The sequence below is a fragment of the Drosophila mauritiana genome, chromosome 3R, assembly GCF_004382145.1.
Source record: "Drosophila mauritiana strain mau12 chromosome 3R, ASM438214v1, whole genome shotgun sequence".
NCBI lineage: Eukaryota > Metazoa > Arthropoda > Insecta > Diptera > Drosophilidae > Drosophila > Drosophila mauritiana.
In genome coordinates this window covers 18,114,427-18,130,548 of record NC_046670.1, presented here as the reverse complement: position 1 = coordinate 18,130,548, position 16,122 = coordinate 18,114,427, and the positions used below count along the sequence as shown (strand labels likewise).

General features: G+C 45.1%; 5 protein-coding genes and 3 non-coding genes across 8 annotated transcripts; 3 read left to right on the top strand and 5 right to left on the bottom strand.

Moving 5' to 3' along the window:
* Nucleotides 1-302: 302 nt before the first annotated feature.
* Nucleotides 303-3,304, bottom strand: LOC117144347 (Hermansky-Pudlak syndrome 5 protein homolog). The gene is made up of 3 exons (XM_033309459.1): nucleotides 3,045-3,304; nucleotides 2,462-2,962; nucleotides 303-2,383 (listed from the first exon to the last, which is right to left on the bottom strand). The coding sequence occupies exons 1-3, from the start codon at nucleotides 3,126-3,128 to the stop codon at nucleotides 488-490; spliced, it is 2,481 nt and encodes an 826-aa protein (XP_033165350.1). The 5' UTR covers nucleotides 3,129-3,304; the 3' UTR covers nucleotides 303-487.
* Nucleotides 3,305-3,641: 337 nt separating this feature from the next.
* LOC117144584 (peroxisomal N(1)-acetyl-spermine/spermidine oxidase) lies at nucleotides 3,642-6,873 on the top strand. Its single transcript, XM_033309859.1, has 5 exons — nucleotides 3,642-4,261; nucleotides 4,949-5,354; nucleotides 5,417-6,191; nucleotides 6,254-6,374; nucleotides 6,433-6,873. Exons 1-5 carry the CDS (start codon nucleotides 3,995-3,997, stop codon nucleotides 6,613-6,615), a joined length of 1,752 nt encoding a protein of 583 aa, XP_033165750.1. The 5' UTR covers nucleotides 3,642-3,994; the 3' UTR covers nucleotides 6,616-6,873.
* A 754-nt stretch (nucleotides 6,874-7,627) lies between these two features.
* Nucleotides 7,628-7,720, bottom strand: Trnay-gua. The gene is made up of 2 exons: nucleotides 7,684-7,720; nucleotides 7,628-7,663 (listed from the first exon to the last, which is right to left on the bottom strand). It is a non-coding gene; the product is annotated as a tRNA-Tyr (tRNA).
* Nucleotides 7,721-8,158: 438 nt separating this feature from the next.
* Trnay-gua lies at nucleotides 8,159-8,252 on the bottom strand. Its single transcript has 2 exons — nucleotides 8,216-8,252; nucleotides 8,159-8,194 (listed from the first exon to the last, which is right to left on the bottom strand). It is a non-coding gene; the product is annotated as a tRNA-Tyr (tRNA).
* Nucleotides 8,253-8,610: 358 nt separating this feature from the next.
* Trnay-gua lies at nucleotides 8,611-8,705 on the bottom strand. The gene is made up of 2 exons: nucleotides 8,669-8,705; nucleotides 8,611-8,646 (listed from the first exon to the last, which is right to left on the bottom strand). It is a non-coding gene; the product is annotated as a tRNA-Tyr (tRNA).
* A 406-nt stretch (nucleotides 8,706-9,111) lies between these two features.
* Nucleotides 9,112-13,123, top strand: LOC117143945 (transketolase-like protein 2). The gene is made up of 3 exons (XM_033308879.1): nucleotides 9,112-9,438; nucleotides 11,100-12,698; nucleotides 12,767-13,123. The coding sequence occupies exons 1-3, from the start codon at nucleotides 9,335-9,337 to the stop codon at nucleotides 12,942-12,944; spliced, it is 1,881 nt and encodes a 626-aa protein (XP_033164770.1). The 5' UTR covers nucleotides 9,112-9,334; the 3' UTR covers nucleotides 12,945-13,123.
* Nucleotides 13,124-13,466: 343 nt separating this feature from the next.
* On the top strand, nucleotides 13,467-14,576 carry LOC117143564 (39S ribosomal protein L19, mitochondrial). The gene is made up of 2 exons (XM_033308309.1): nucleotides 13,467-13,612; nucleotides 13,665-14,576. The coding sequence occupies exons 1-2, from the start codon at nucleotides 13,549-13,551 to the stop codon at nucleotides 14,519-14,521; spliced, it is 921 nt and encodes a 306-aa protein (XP_033164200.1). The 5' UTR covers nucleotides 13,467-13,548; the 3' UTR covers nucleotides 14,522-14,576.
* Nucleotides 14,577-14,635: 59 nt separating this feature from the next.
* LOC117143565 (protein unc-50 homolog) lies at nucleotides 14,636-15,970 on the bottom strand. The gene is made up of 3 exons (XM_033308310.1): nucleotides 15,539-15,970; nucleotides 14,932-15,291; nucleotides 14,636-14,876 (listed from the first exon to the last, which is right to left on the bottom strand). Exons 1-3 carry the CDS (start codon nucleotides 15,867-15,869, stop codon nucleotides 14,740-14,742), a joined length of 828 nt encoding a protein of 275 aa, XP_033164201.1. The 5' UTR covers nucleotides 15,870-15,970; the 3' UTR covers nucleotides 14,636-14,739.
* Between the last annotated feature and the right edge of the window lie 152 nt (nucleotides 15,971-16,122).

Below are 16,122 nucleotides of genomic sequence, written 5' to 3'. Positions count from 1 at the left end.
TCGTCTCGCGGTCTATGAAATTCAAATTGAATTTTGTTAACTTTTGCTTTTACGCCGCGTCGATGTCTTCTAGGCTGTTGTTGTTTTTTGAATGGAAGAGAAATGAGGCTGGGCAGTTAAATTTTGTTTCATAAAGGCCAAAAAAGTTTGTGTTAATGTTTGGGGATAGTTGTTTATAAGGCGTCAGCCGCTGTACCCCATTTCGTTATTTGAAGCAAAAGTCAAAGAAATTCAAATTAAATTTGTTAAATAAGACAATTCCATACTCAATTTCCCTCTAAGTCTGCAAAAGGAAACAAAAATTCGAAGTTTCGAACTCTGGAATATATTCATGCACTTCCGTCTTCAGAATATACATATTGTGGGTGTACATGTTTATATAGAATAAATGCTTTTGGTATTGGCCTTAGCTTGAGATTAGTTAGTGGAACAATAAATATGGCTATAAAGTATCGTATATATTTATATATAATAAATTCCAGATCGTTTAGCCTTTGAGCAGGCAGCGGGAGTAGAACTCCCGGTCGATAGCGTCGTTTGGAATGTATGAGCTCCACTTGAAGATCAGCGCCAGCGTGTCCCCGGCGGACATGTGATCCAGAGCGATGTTGAGGAAACAGTTCCAGTTGTAGAAGAAGTGGCGTCCCAACTGTTCCTGTTCCACGCCAGAGATGCACTCGCAGTTGGCGCACACCAGTCGTCCGCCGCGTTGCAGTTCCACGAACTGTTCGAAGCAGCGGCCCCATGCGCCAACGCTCAGTTGTTTGCCCACGTCAGCCAGAAGTTCGGGGAGTCCGTAGTTGAGGACGATGGCCACCACCTTGGTGAGATTCTGTTCGGCTAGGTAGAATTTAGCTAAGACGTCTAACAGTGCCGGCACCGATTGAACAACATCGAAGCACTTCAGTTGCTCGCCACGGGACCAGAAGTATCGCAGGAGCACTGCTCCAAGCTCATGATACTGGCAGGAGGTATCGAAGCGAAGGGGGAACGAGCAATGCTCACACTTGACAATCTCCGCATTTTCCGGAGCATTTAGCAGCACAAATCCGGCAGCTATGTGATCCCGCGTAGCATCGTCCACTTCCCAGATCATCTCCGGATCCAGGTAATCGAAATACATCTCGTAGCAATTGCGTTGCGCTTGATCAAGCGTATCCCCATGCTCCACCATCACCTGGGCTAGTTTCTCGAGCAGATTCACCAGCTCGCCAGCTGCATACTCGTCGAAGACAGCCCGATAACGATCGACGCACTGCGTCCGGCTAAACTTGGCGCTCTTGGCGATCAGGTAGAGGTTGTACAGGGTTTTCTCCTCGGGACTGATGTGGGGAACCTGGGGAGCCGGTTTCTTGCAGCGCCTAACAATTTCCTCCTCCTGATCCTCGCTTCCCGACTCGTAGCGTGCCTTGATGTCCTTGAAGGGTAGAGAACGCTCGCTGGCTGGAATTAGTTCCCTGACCAACTGCTGCTGTTCCTCGGCGAAAATATTGAACTTGTATTTTATGATGTTCTTGCCGAATTTACCAGTTACCGTCAGCAGCGCATCCTTGAAGTGTCCCGTTTTGAGAGGCTGCTTCAAGTTGTCGCAGAAAGCGTTTTCCAGCACGTACACTCCCTTCGGCGGAGCTCTCGATGAACTGCCTCCGCTCAAACTGCGTTCAGTGGTGGCTGAACTGCCTCCCGAGCTGTGCGTATCCAAAGCACTGCCTGTGCACTGAGTTATGGCATCAAATATCACGGATATATCGTTCAACAGCTCGTACTCCTGCCGCTCGATGAGGAGTTGTTTCAGCGGATTGAGCTGCTTCAGCTCGTAATCCTCGCGAGCCTTGTCCGCAAAATATCGGACATGCTGGCGTAGTAAATTCGCGCAAGGCAGCAATTTGGATTGTTGCATCAGAGAAACTGCGTGGGATTGCAGCGTCTGCAGCTGGACACTGTAAAGTGCGCCAGACTGCGTAAACACAAAGATCTCCGATCCCGAGGAGCGGCAGTCGGCGATCCTCTCGAACTGATTGGACCACAACACCACCGCCGATCGTCGAACATCAAATACATATAGTCCCAGCTCTGTAAAGGCCAGCAGGAAGTCCTCGTTCAACCTTTGGACCTTGGCGAACTGCAGATTCTGCGGCTGATAGTCCAGCAGCTCGGCATTGGCGTCTAGTTCGTCTGTGCCGCTTCCAGGTCGCTGAATCCTTGCCGGTGCGGTGGCTAGGGCCGTCTTGAACTGGTGCGTCTGTATCACCTCGCCCTCGAAGTCCACCTCCCACACGCGACTGCCTGGTCGGGCGCAGTAGATACGAGATGGCTGCAAAGACTCCTGCGGAGAGACAAAGAAGCAGGCGCCAAAGGCTCCATCCCGCGGACGGTTACCAATCTGAAAAATATGACATAATGTTAAAGTTGATCGATTGGATGCGATCAGATTGGCTTAGCCACCAGCGCACAAACGCACTTGTTTGTAATCCTCGTACTCTGTGTTGCACAGAATGCACTTGGTGCAGTTGGACACCAGCAGCAGGTACTCAAAATCGTCGATTTGGACGATCGGAGAGTCCAGGTAGAGCAGCGGATGCACTGTCATGTTGAACAGCAGACTGTGTCCGATGAACGAGGAGAGCAGCACGAGGCTGACCTGTCCGCGAGAGTCGCCATAGTAGAACTGCTTCTCGTCCTGCGTCCAGTGGATGCAGGTCACCTGCACCGACTGGTCCAGGTGCGTAAAGATCACCTGCGGCGTGGCCTGCGCAGACAAATTCACGGCATACACACAGATGAGCGAACGTTGCGTCGCAAAAGCCACATATTTGCTATTTGCCGATATGCTGAGGCTGGTGATCGCTCCATGCTTGTTTGGTATCAAGAGCAGGAACTTGCCGTTCCGATTGAAGAGATACAGCGATCCGGACGAGGCACCGAAAATGATATAGCTGTCGGAGATGTCGAAGCAGGTGTACTGAAGGGAGGAAGGGCGGGCATTAGTGAATGGTATGCTATCAAATTGCGGATGAGATTCAATTGGAGTGACTTGCTCTCACCTTGATGCGATTGTGGTGTTTCAGCGGCAGCGACAGCGACAGCGAAAAATCAATAAAGTTCGTCAGGCAGTAGGCGTCGGCCATCTTGTGGGCTTTTTCGTTGTCCAAAGCGTTCGTTAATCACATAGCTCGCTTTGAAATCGCGATTAAGTTATTGCCTTGCACATCGTATGCAATTATTTAAAAAAATTGTGTTTTTATCAGCGCGACGAGTAATTTGTGTACATAGGTCGTTGGAACTGTCTGGCAGCTCTGTTAGTGCTGGCAGGTGGTCGATAACAAGTGGATTATCAACCTAGAATGATTACTTCTTTGTTTTATTTAAATTAATTTGAAATAAACTTGAACACAATTAAAATCTTCAAAAACTTCTAAAGTGTTGATTAAATTTGAAATGTTTATACGCCCTGGATGTGCAAGCTACTAAAGTTTTATTATATTTGATGGGTGTTTAATAAAATGAACATCTTTATATGGCATTTCCAACATATATTAAAATCAAAAGTTTTATGAAATCACAGATGTTAAATTATCGATATACTTAGTGCTGTAAAATGACAGCTGGCTTGTTTACATTTATAAGAGCTTCAAGTCTGGCAACACTGCGACCAGCAGCTGTCGTACAACTTTTCCCTCTAACTTTCAATTAAAATCCGTTTTTCTCAAAGAAGCGCTTATCAAACTCCCATACACAAAAGTAAAACTATTAGGACACAATGTTTACTGTAAAAAATTGGATATTTACAACCCAACCGAACAGCTGTTCGCTGCTGCCGCCCCCAACCCATAAACCTGCTGTCAAATAAACGTCAAAACAGTCGCGCGACTCGCCAAGCGAAAAAACCTGCAGAAAAAGTGAAATGAGGCGTGAAAGAGACTAGAACAATAACAAATAAACACCGGGTATCCGCAATTAAGTCGCTTATGTACATAGAAGCCAAAGTGTAGCAATGGGCGACAAGGAGGAGCCCGTAACACCCGCTCCCTCGCCCACGGAGGAGGGTATGGCCAATATTGGGTCTGCTGGAGCCGGGGATCAGCCGCAAACTTCAGGGAATAATACCAACGTTAAGATCGTGATCATTGGAGCCGGAATGGCTGGCCTATCGGCTGCAAATCACCTTTTGCAAAACGGCTGTGACGATTTCCTTATTCTGGAGGCACGGGGCCGGGTGGGCGGACGCATTGTGTCCATACCGCTCAGCAATAATCAGAAGGTACCATTCGTTATATAACCCCCTCAAGTCCAAGAACCAAAACAAGCCACCATAGACGACCATATGGCATTAAAGGGAAAACACTTGCAACTCGGAAAAACCACGAGCATGTTGTAACACATTCTTCGCCCCAGCCAGTTGATTATAGATTTTTCCAAGCACTGCGCAGTCGGTCAGCTGTTCACGCTTTTCATTAAAGCTATTTTTAAACATGTTCCTGTTCCCTATTGGTCTATTGTTAGGTTCATTTGATACATATGCTTACATGGGGGTAATTAATGTAATTGCATCTGTCGTGAAGTTTACTCACGATTTTAATTCCGTTCGTTAGCATAGTTTTGACCGGCTTGGCGGCACTTTATCAAGGAATTTGTTATACAACTTTCTTCGGCAACGTTTGTCAGATTAGATAGGGGTTTTTCGAATTAAGCCAATGATGACGTATCTAGTGCAATGCCCTGAAAAACTCACGGGTTTGCGGGCTAACGATCACGTAGTCTTAGTTATGGGACTGAAAAATTGATTATTTTTCCGGTTTCCCACATTTTGTTTTACTTTACATGCACCAATTACGCCCCAAAATAATCTAATATAGGTCAGTTCTTATCTTTTTATTACTAGAAAGTTAAATTTTTAGCTTTGCCTACTTATCTTAGATGTACCTATTTAAACACTTCTACTTTGCAGGTTGAACTTGGCGCCAACTGGATACACGGCGTCCTGGGCAATCCCATCTTCGAACTGGCCGTGCAACATGGTCTAGTCAGCGTGGTCAACGTACCGAAACCGCACAAGGTGGTGGCCACCACGGAGGACGGGCACCAGGTGCCCTTTAACATACTTCAGGAGATCTACGAGGCGTACGTCTGCTTTCTGAGGCGGTGCGATGAGTATTTCCTGTGTCAGTACAGCCCGCCACCGGATATACACAGCGTCGGAGAGCACATTAACTATGAGATCGAAATCTATCTGAGCGGGGTGCAGGATCCAAAGGAAAAACGCCTCAAGCAATCGATTTTTAACTGCCTGCTCAAGCGAGAGACCTGCATTACCGGCTGCGACAACATGGACGAGGTGGATCTCCTCGAACTTGGTAAGGCTAAGTTAAAAATAAACTCAAAAGTATATACAATATAAACATATATTTAATTTTAGGCAGCTACACCGAGCTACAAGGAGGCAATATAGTGTTGCCAACTGGTTATAGCTCTATTCTGCGACCGCTGGGTGCTCAGATACCCAAGCAGTCCATTCTGACCAAATGCCCGGTTAAGAAAATCCACTGGAAGCGGAAAAAGACCTTCACTGGACTGGAGACAGTGGACGAGAACTCGGAGGACGAGCACTCCGACGATTCTGAACGAACGGTGACGGAAGTGCCGACGGGGGAAGTTCGTGGCGCCTCCGTGGAGTCCAACACCAGCAGCAATTGTGATTATCCTGCAGGCAACGTGCGCATAGATTGCGAGGACGGTCGAGTGTTCCATGCAGCTCATGTGATATGCACCATACCGCTAGGCGTACTGAAAAACACCCATCGCACTCTCTTCGATCCTGTGCTGCCGCAGTACAAACAGGAGTCCATCGAGAATCTCATGTTCGGCACCGTGGACAAGATCTTCTTGGAGTACGAGCGACCGTTCCTCAGTGCCGATATATCAGAGATTATGCTTTTATGGGACGACGATAAGCGGGATATGAACAGCTCCGAGGAGGAGCTGGCCAGCGAAGCGTATCTCAGCAAGAATTGGTTCAAGAAGATATATTCGTTTGCCAAGGTGACGGACACGCTGCTCTTGGGCTGGGTTTCCGGCCGGGAGGCGGAGTACATGGAGAAGCTCGACCATGAGGCAGTGGCGGAAAAGTGTACGGAAATACTTAGGAACTTCCTGCAGGATCCTTACGTGCCCAAGCCAAAGCGATGTGTTTGGTAAGGCCAATAATCATTATTTGGTTAAGAGTGTTGTATATTAACGAAAAATCTGTTTGTAGCACCAGTTGGAAGTCGCAAGACTTCACCGGTGGAGCATACACCTCAATACCGGTGGGCGCAACTCAGGAGGACATCGAGAACCTCGCCCAGCCCCTCTATGCCACGCCTCAGGCCATGAAGGTCGGTTCTACAAGCTGGTTTATCCTGCAATTGTTATTATTTCAATATATTTCCCCAGCCCGCCATAGTCTTTGCCGGAGAGCACACCCATTCCAGTTTCTACTCTACCGTACACGGCGCCTATTTGAGCGGACGGACGGCAGCGCAGCATTTGCTGGCGAGCGATGAGCCGGACGAAATCATCATGGAGTCGGACGGCAGTGATCTGAGCGCCTGGATACAGGGCATTGCCCTGGACTGAGTCTAAGCTAATCAACGACCACTCATCGATTTTGTATTATAATTTATTAACGTTCTTTTGTACACTCTTTAAACGCTTTTTAGCTAGTGATATTTAATTTGTTCGATTGTAATTTATTTTGCTAGCGTCGTAAAACGATTTAACTCATTTTTGTACATCCCTTGTGAGCATTTGTTTTATTTTGTTGATGCAATTATTTTGTAATTTATTTGGAACCCGCTTGTACATTAGTATAAATAAAAGTTACGAATTAGCTGAGCTGATCAATGTGCTGCCAACTCGAACAGACCGTGCACCCGCAGCAGCTTTCACTGTACTTGGACGAAAAGTGTGCACAAAGACATAATGTTGTTTAGACCTAATTACCGATTAGCAACCATAAGTGTATGAATACAAATATATTGCCTATTTTTATAAATTCGTATTTAACGTAGAAAAGGTTGCACCTAAAGGTTGACACTAAGACGGTCGAACAATGAGTGCAACTAATGTATATTTGAAAGTAACTATTGTTAACGTTAACTATTTTGCTAACTAAATTATGCATTGGTTGACTCTTTAAGGCGGAAAAGCAAAAGTTGATATTCATAAGGCCGTTCTAACACTTGGATCTGCATATTTATTTGTATTTGTGACAAAAATATCGACTTGTACGCATAAATGAATAAAAGAACACGCTAAATTATTGAATGAAAATGTATAATTTTAAATAATAATACACAAGTAGAAGAATGTTTTGATTTTTTTGTTTGGGGAGAAATCTTTACTATAAAAATCAAGTTGTGCTTTTGGTTTTAGGCCAAAAAAGTCTATAATTCAAAACACATATCCCAAATTATTTGAAAATCTTTCGAATTGCGCTTGTAAATTTTTTGTGGACACATTTACTCGAACTTAGCAAAGGTGTGGTAAGAAAGTTTATAAGGATAAGGTAAGTAGAAATGAAAAGTATTAACTAAGCTGAATTGAATAATGCATTCAAAATTGCTTGTAAAAAAAATTCGACAAAAAATCCTTCGAGCCGGATTTGAACCAGCGACCTATGGATTTCTATTGCATGTTTTCCAACTACAGTCCACCGCTCTACCAACTGAGCTATCGAAGGGGGCGTGCTGGGGTGTAGGTTAAACAACGGGTATCCGATTAATCGCGACTGTTCAATAAACTTTTGTTGATAATCGGTTAAATTAATGCGTATTTCAGCTTTTAATGGATTGAGGTCACGGACAGTTTATGCCATGTCGTTCAAATACTTTTCCTTTTGATTGTTGCCAAGCTAAAATTTAGTAATATATTGATGTACGTGTAAAGTAAAGACACGTCCATTTTCACTCGTTTTTAAAATTAATATTCTTTAAATTAATATTCATTTTATATAATATTGATATTTAAAATCCATTTAAATTAATAACATGTCCTTTTATAAAATGTCTTTTGCATCTACATGTTTTTAATACCATCCTATTTTAGATATTTCTTACCTTAAAAACTGTTTAAAATTTAATTCTAAAACGAATTGGAAATTTTACAAAATTACAAAAAATCCTTCGAGCCGGATTTGAACCAGCGACCTATGGATATCTATTGCACGTTTTTCCAACTACAGTCCACCGCTCTACCAACTGAGCTATCGAAGGTTGAGTTCATACCTGGCCAATGTTCGTTTTATGCATGCGCACAAACGAAATGCACCGTGAATGGTTATTTATTTTTGGTTTTTACTTATTTAGGTCAAACAAAATTGATCAACTTTCTCTATTCAGTACATTCCAAGCTTAAAAGCCCCGGCGCTTTCCACAAACTACATATGAATGTATATCGCCGATTTATTTCTTCTTAAACAGCACAAAGTTATATTATGAATGGCTGTAGATGTATTAAATTAAATGTTGCACTATAAAATATATAAAAATATTATGAATGTCTCTAGATGCATTAAGTTAAATTAAATTTTGCACTAAAAAATAAATAATAAAAAATATTTACGTCTTCCGATCCTTCGAGCCGGATTTGAACCAGCGACCTATGGATTTCTATTGCATATTTATTCCAACTACAGTCCACCGCTCTACCAACTGAGCTATCGAAGGTTAAATTCATTTGCGGCTAATTCGCCTTTTGTTCATGAGCGAGTTGCGGAAAGTAACAAAAAGAGAGGGAACTTCTCTTAAACACCGCTGCTCTTTAATACTCGCCGCCAAAAAAATAGGCCCAACAATTCTTATCATTCTAAATCATAATTAAAAAATATTTAAGCACAACTTTTCATGGCTCCATTTTGGGCCAAATTTGTGCATGTAGTTAGAAAGACAGCAATACACTATTTGAAACTTAACTAGTTATCCACCCGCAGCTGTACACAGATAAGGGGGTGGGGTGCGAGCAAAGCTGCCATAATAATACATATATCCATCTCGTTCCAGCGCCGACGATAGACGATACCGATACTTTGCGAGTCCGCTCCCAAGATTGAGCCCCCACAGCGTAAAAGCGACCGAGGTGCCGGCGACGAGAGCAGTTCGTTCCCAGAAGCCGGCAGCAGTGGTCCGTTGATAACTCCGACTCCAGCTACTTATCCACCACGTCGATACTCTTGTCCGTCTATTGCAAACATAGAGGAGTCACCCTTTGGCTAACGAATCCGAAACTCTCGAGTGTTGTTGTGCAACATATCAAAAACCGCATTTGTTCGGATCCAATTCACATTCGCATTTCAAAGATGTCGTACCACAAGCCCGAAGCTAAGACCGTCCAGGATCTGAAAGATCTGGCCCAGAAGCTGCGAATTCACTCCATCAACGCCACCCAGGCCTCCAAATCGGGGTAAGTTTATGAATAACTGAAAGTCCATAAGCAAATTAAAGTGTGCACATTTATATTTGTGTGTGTAGCTGCGAATTTTAAAAGTTGTGCACCTTGCACTTGTTGCTTCAAAGGTGACCCCCTCCATTTCAAGGGTGGGTGCGAAAAAGTTTTTGAGGGGGCTAAATACATATGTATGTGTTTTGCATCTATGTATGTATGTATGTGAAAAGTGAAATATAGGGAGACCGGTTACTTTAGTGACCCCTCCTGAGATTCAGTTGCCAAGCCACGTGTTGTCCAGTAGCTTTAGTAAATTTGCGAATTTGTTGCCCTGCTTTCGTGCTCAGTGATAAGCCGCGTTCACCTACCTTAAATTGTGAGCTAATAATGTTTGACCTTAGACAACCTTGAAAAGTTAGCTTTTTCCTCTTACTGGCTTTAATTTCTTTTGCTTTTGTTTTGTGCGTGGCGTTCAAAACGCCGAAAATACATACATGAGGACAAACAAACATACTTAGATATCAAACAGCGGCATTCAATATACGTATGTACATACATATGTACAAGTGTTGGAAAGCACAGCTTGTGACGGGAATGGAATTGGATTGAGAGAGATGGGAATAGTAATGGAATGATCCCCTACACTTGAGATTTACGACCTTATGGCTTTTAATGTAATTATATCTCGGATAGACGCGATCAAATTATTACTGCAACAGTAAATAAAAAAGTTAGTATGCTGATAAGGAAAACACTTTTATCGCCTCCATTAGTTTTTCCATTCTGTTTCGTTTTTTTTTTCGTGACGGTTCACGATAAGATCTTGCTCTGCTCTGTTTGCTCTAAATGTGACCTCTGCCGACGAGATAAGCCGGGTTTGGTTACTCACTGGCCACGATATGACCGATTAGAGGTGACCAGCTCAAGTGTGTTCCCCGCATGATAATCGAAAATCACTGAAAACTGATAAAATAAGCGCGCCGGGTCACTGCTAACACTCCGTATCACCTTCAATAGTTCTTGATATGGCAGCAGGAAACGGGGACGCATTTGGGAACTATCTAGAGGCACGTGCGTCCACAAAGATCGCCATGCAACACAATCGTGTAAGCCAAGAATCTGGTTTTTAAGGCTAAGGTTTTTTGGGGATCAGAAAAGTTCAAGGTCCAAAAACCGGTGAGAAATTGCGATGGATTTCTATTCACATCGCGACAAACAGACATATCACACCATATAAATAAACACATATGTACGTGATATAGTTTATTTATACGTCTGGGGGTAAGACGAGCCTTTTTGTCTGGGGTTGCGTGTTTTTTTGCGGTTGGAGTTGTGCCAGATCTGCGATTCACAGCAGATTTTTTTGGAACACGATCGCATGGGAACACTGAATTCTGAGAATGGATCTTATCTTATTTATACATTGCAATTGGATACTCCACAAATCTTCGTTTGAAATACGAACGGAGGGGCTTTAAAGAAAAGCTTCAATAGACAAATGGATTTCTTTTATTAAACAAAGTTTTCAACAATTTTGCATAGTGTTCAGTTCTACTTTTCCTTTGTTGATCGGCCTTCATTTACCCACGATAAGGTCGACTTCTAATTTATTAGGCACATACCTTAACCTTAACCTAGAACTACAATCTAATATTTTGACTACTTTTCCCTCTTTATAGCCATCCCACATCATGTGCCTCGATCGCCGAGATCATGTCTGTGCTGTTCTTCCAGCAGCTGCGCCTGAACCTGAAGCACCCGCGCGATCCCTCCAGCGATCGCTTCATCCTGTCCAAGGGACACGCCGCTCCCATTCTGTATGCCGCCTGGGCTGAGGCTGGTCTCTTCCCCATCGCGGATCTGAACAACCTGCGCAAGATCGACAGCGACCTCGAGGGCCACCCGACGCCTCGTCTGAACTTCATCGATGTGGGCACTGGATCCCTTGGACAGGGTGTCGCCGTCGGCGCTGGCATGGCCTATGTGGGCAAGAACTTCGACAAGGCCGACTACCGCACCTACGTTGTGGTGGGTGATGGTGAGTCCGCCGAGGGTTCCATTTGGGAGTCGCTGCACTTTGCTGGCCACTACAAACTGGACAACCTGTGCGTGATCTTCGATGTGAACCGCTTGGGCCAGTCGGAGGCCACCTCCCTGCAGCATAAGCTGGATGTTTACCGGGATCGTCTGGAGGCCTTCGGCTTCAACGCCGTCGTTGTCGATGGTCACGATGTTGAGGAGTTGAGCAAGGCTTTCCATTGTGCTGCAATCACCAAGAACAAGCCCACCGCCATCATTGCAAAGACGTTCAAGGGCAGGGACTTCCCCAACATCGAGGATTTGGACAACTGGCACGGCAAGCCACTGGGCGACAAGGCCGCCGAGGTGGTGAAGCATCTGGAGGGACTGATTGTCAACAAGAACGTCAAGCTGGCCCCCAAGCCTGTGCCCAAGACTGGTGCTGCTCCCGAAGTGGACATCAACAACATTAAGTTGAGCTCGCCACCATCCTACAAGCTGGGTGATTCCATTGCCACCCGTTTGGCCTATGGAACAGCTCTGGCCAAGATCGGCCAGAACAACCAGCGTGTGGTTGCCCTTGACGGAGACACCAAGAACTCAACTTTCTCCGACAAGCTGAAGAACCTCGACCCGCAGCGCTACATTGAGTGCTTCATCGCTGAGCAGAATCTTGTGGGAGTGGCCGTTGGAGCCGCCTGCCGTCGCCGCACTGTGGCCTTTGTGTCCACCTTTGCCACCTTCTTCACCCGTGCCTTCGATCAGATCCGTATGGGCGCCATCTCGCAGACGAACGTTAACTTTGTCGGCTCCCACTGCGGCTGCAGCATCGGTGAAGATGGTCCCTCGCAGATGGGTCTTGAGGACATTGCCATGTTCCGCACCATTCCGGGCAGCACCATCTTCTATCCCTCCGATGCGGTGAGCACGGAGCGTGCCGTCGAACTGGCCGCCAACACCAAGGGTGTCTGCTTCATCCGTACGTCCCGTCCCAATACCTGCGTGATCTACGACAACGAGGAACCCTTCACCATTGGCCGCGGCAAGGTGGTGCGCCAAAAGAGCTCCGACGAGGTGCTCCTGATCGGAGCTGGAATCACTTTGTACGAGTGCCTGGCTGCCGCCGATCAACTGGAGAAGAACTGCATCACCGTCCGTGTGATCGATCCCTTCACCGTGAAGCCCTTGGACGCCGAGCTGATCATCGAGCACGGCAAGCAGTGCGGAGGACGCGTGGTCGTCGTGGAGGATCACTACCAGTAAGTGTTCTTTCTAGTCTTTCTATGTCACTTCTTTGCTAACTTGGAGTTTATTTAATTTCTTATAGGCAAGGAGGTCTGGGTGAAGCTGTGCTGAGTGCCCTGGCTGGCGAGCGCAACTTTGTGGTCAAGCACTTGTACGTGCCCACCGTTCCACGTTCGGGTCCTCCGTCGGTCCTCATTGATATGTTCGGCATCTCCGCCCGTCACGTCGTCAACGCCGTTAACGAGATCATCAAGGATTAGGGGACCAGACTCAGTCGTCATCTGGCTACATTCATTTACCGCCTACAGGAAATTCCCCAGTTACTACTTACTACCAATACTACCCCAACCATTCCCTCTAAGATTGTTAATTACTTCATTGATTTGAACCTTTCATCATGGAAATAAAATATCTTTAATAAAAATATAGTTAAGCCGAACTATATTACTTATTTTTCTAAAATTCATGTTAAACATGTAATTAAAATGGCTGGACGATTTCTTTGCCTTTGGTTGCGTTGGATTTGCTTTTGGCTTGCTTTGCTTTTGTTTTGGGTTTACTTTGATTTTGCATTTTGCTATGTGCTTGCTGTTGATTTGGCATAGATACCAAAACCCAAAAATAAAAAATTATAAATTATAATTTGTTTAAATTTACTGCAATACTGCAATATTTTTTAATATACAAATTGTTATATTTTGTTAATAAATATCTGAGCTTAAAACTGACAAGTTGGCAGTTCCCTTCCAATTAGAAAAGGTTATCGATAACTCTACTATTGTTATCGGTGCAGCCAGCTGATTATAGTGCGGCATGATTATCTAAACATTAATTTGCTCCAGCAGATCCCAAAAACTATTCAAAATGAACTTAAGCACAAGAGTTATGCTGAATAGATTGACTCAGCAGTGTGCCTACAAGCGGATTGGTAAGGAGAGACTTTTTATCTTGTGCCACACATTCAGGAAACGTATTTTCAGTGACCTTCTCCACCAAAACTGCGGAACATGTAATTGAAAATCAGAAGGAACAGAAAAAAGAGGCTCCGCCAACCACGCCGACTCCGCCGGTGAACCGGAAGCCAATCATTCCGGCAAATTATCGGTTTGTTTACCCAGAATTCCTGCCCGATCCGAATGTGGAGTGGCGCAACCTCGTCCGCGAGAAGCTGGAGCGACTGGACATGCTGGATCGTCGCAAACAGATCGATCTGCCCGAGTTCTACGTTGGATCTGTGCTTGCGGTGACCAGTTCGGATCCCCATGCCGCTGGCAAAACCAGTCGATTTGTGGGCATCTGTATCAATAGGGATCGCTGTGGACTGCGCGCCCGTTTCATCCTACGCAACGTGATCGATCACCAGGGCATGGAGGTGGTATACGAGCTGTACGATCCTACAATCCTGAAGATTGAGGTGTTGCGGCTGGAGAAGCGATTGGATGACAGTCTCTTCTACCTGCGGGACGCTCTTCCGGAGTACAGTACTTTTGATGAGAACATGGAGGCAGAGTCGCTCGAGGAGGGTGCTCCGGTACCGGTAAACGACATTAAGGTGGTGCTCCGTCCGCGTCCATGGCTGGAGCGTTGGGAACGACAGAATCTGCGTGGTGTGGCCAACATCGATGAGTATCTTAAAGACAAGCATCGCCTGTCGTCGGCCAAGGTACAGAAACCATGGGAGAAGTACGACATGATGAAGGACTACCGCAGCTCGATTCCCGAGGAGGAGCAGACGGAGATCTTCGCCGAGGTGCACACGGAGCTGCACGCCCTGGAGCTGCAGCGAAAACGCAATAAGCGCAAGCGCACTTTCATTAAGCCCAAGCAGCTGGCGTAATTGCATTTGTTGTTCATTTTATAGAATAAAAATATCGAGAAAATGTTATTTTATAGTTTTCCACTATTCTACTTTATAAAAATGGCTTATCTTCGAAAATGACTGAGATAGCAATTATATGGTTTGGATAACGCTAAATTAATTAGTTTATTAGTCATAATTGTAGTATAGTGGCTTAGCAACTAAACGCAGAATAATTTACAACGCACATTGCATTACTAATATACGCGATACTTGTAGAAATTGACAAAGGATATCGTTGCGTTCCAACCAATAATTGTGACGACCAGAAACAGCAGAAAGATGATGGGCAGGGCGATGAGAATGATGCGGGTATTTTTCAGATGGGGAATGCCTGCAGAAAGAAAACTTATTATTTCGAGAACTTCATGATGCATTTAATAACTTACAATTATATCCCAGAAATGTGATGTACACATAGTAGCCCATGCCCATCAACCAGAAGGTGTTGCCCAAAAATCGCGAGATGAACCACGTTTGGCTGATTAGCCAGTTGTAGAAGAACAGCTGGATGAAGTGCAGCAGCATCAGTGGCGGAAAGAAGGCATTTAGATGGACATCGAAGGCATAGCCCCACTCGATATCCGGCTCCAGGCTATTTGTGCGCAGATACCGATTCGTCACCGCCCAGAAGAATGAGGCTATTATGATGCCCACGAAAATACAGTCCACGAATACCACGTAGAAGATAAACGAGATGCTCTGCCAGAAGGACAGTCCCAGCACATACGCAAAGCCCAGTGAGGTGACTGTTAAAAGATAAATACATTATTAGTCGGACTCTCCTTGATTGTTTCTATATAAGGCTGGAGTACCAATAGTAATCTTATTGGCCACTGATGAAATTAGTTAACTTTTTGCTTTTAACTAGATACCATATAAGCAGAAGAGAAGTTATGAGTGACCAACTGTAGATATAATACAAGATGATAACAGATAAAGATGGGATCTCCCTCCTCCCTTTGGGAGTGTGGATGCTTGGGCGTTAGAACTCACCACATAGGCAAACGACCAGGAGCACCAGAAAGGCCGGATCGTCGCGGGCGAACTGTGACTTGGTCTGTTTCCGGTAGTTGAAGTTCCGGTACACCTTCTGGGGCGCCACAAAGAGGTAGAGCATCTGCCACAGAGCAAACTCGAAGTCCATTTGATTGAACTTGAGCAGACGTCGCAGGTATTTGTAGCTCTTCGTGGTCGCCGAGAGGCAGTCCCTCCGGTGGTTGGCGGGTGGCGGGAGTGGCGAATGGAGCCGCGAGGCACTCGAGTAGCCGGAAACCACCGACGGCGTCGGCGATTGTGTATACTTAACGTGGCTATATTGACTCATTTTGTTTTGTTTAAAACAAATTTCTTGTGTTTTCAGCAGAGTGGCTGCGCCCTCAGCGCCACGAAATACCGATTTTCCCCGTATAAAGTGCTAAAATAAGCCAAAGAAAACAAGATGATGTGGTGTCACGATAAGAAACAGCTGATTGGCGATGAGAGCGTGACCAAGTTTCGTGGCTAGAAACAATCGGTAAGTGCCATGAAAATAATACAGTAAACAATTCATTTAAATTTGCTTTATTATTTAAATTCTT

Coding starts and splice junctions, on each gene's coding strand:
- LOC117144347 (XM_033309459.1), bottom strand. CDS start 3,128: ATGGCCGACGCCTACTGCCTGACGAACTTTATTGATTTTTCGCTGTCG. Junction 2,963..3,044: donor AACACCACAATCGCATCAAG/GTGAGAGCAAGT, acceptor TCCTCCCTTCAG/TACACCTGCTTCGACATCTC. Junction 2,384..2,461: donor AGTACGAGGATTACAAACAA/GTGCGTTTGTGC, acceptor CATATTTTTCAG/ATTGGTAACCGTCCGCGGGA.
- LOC117144584 (XM_033309859.1), top strand. CDS start 3,995: ATGGGCGACAAGGAGGAGCCCGTAACACCCGCTCCCTCGCCCACGGAG. Junction 5,355..5,416: donor GGTGGATCTCCTCGAACTTG/GTAAGGCTAAGT, acceptor ATTTAATTTTAG/GCAGCTACACCGAGCTACAA. Junction 6,375..6,432: donor CCACGCCTCAGGCCATGAAG/GTCGGTTCTACA, acceptor ATATTTCCCCAG/CCCGCCATAGTCTTTGCCGG.
- LOC117143945 (XM_033308879.1), top strand. CDS start 9,335: ATGTCGTACCACAAGCCCGAAGCTAAGACCGTCCAGGATCTGAAAGAT. Junction 9,439..11,099: donor ACCCAGGCCTCCAAATCGGG/GTAAGTTTATGA, acceptor CCCTCTTTATAG/CCATCCCACATCATGTGCCT. Junction 12,699..12,766: donor GTCGTGGAGGATCACTACCA/GTAAGTGTTCTT, acceptor AATTTCTTATAG/GCAAGGAGGTCTGGGTGAAG.
- LOC117143564 (XM_033308309.1), top strand. CDS start 13,549: ATGAACTTAAGCACAAGAGTTATGCTGAATAGATTGACTCAGCAGTGT. Junction 13,613..13,664: donor GTGTGCCTACAAGCGGATTG/GTAAGGAGAGAC, acceptor ACGTATTTTCAG/TGACCTTCTCCACCAAAACT.
- LOC117143565 (XM_033308310.1), bottom strand. CDS start 15,869: ATGAGTCAATATAGCCACGTTAAGTATACACAATCGCCGACGCCGTCG. Junction 15,292..15,538: donor CCTGGTCGTTTGCCTATGTG/GTGAGTTCTAAC, acceptor ATCTTTTAACAG/TCACCTCACTGGGCTTTGCG. Junction 14,877..14,931: donor CACATTTCTGGGATATAATT/GTAAGTTATTAA, acceptor TTCTTTCTGCAG/GCATTCCCCATCTGAAAAAT.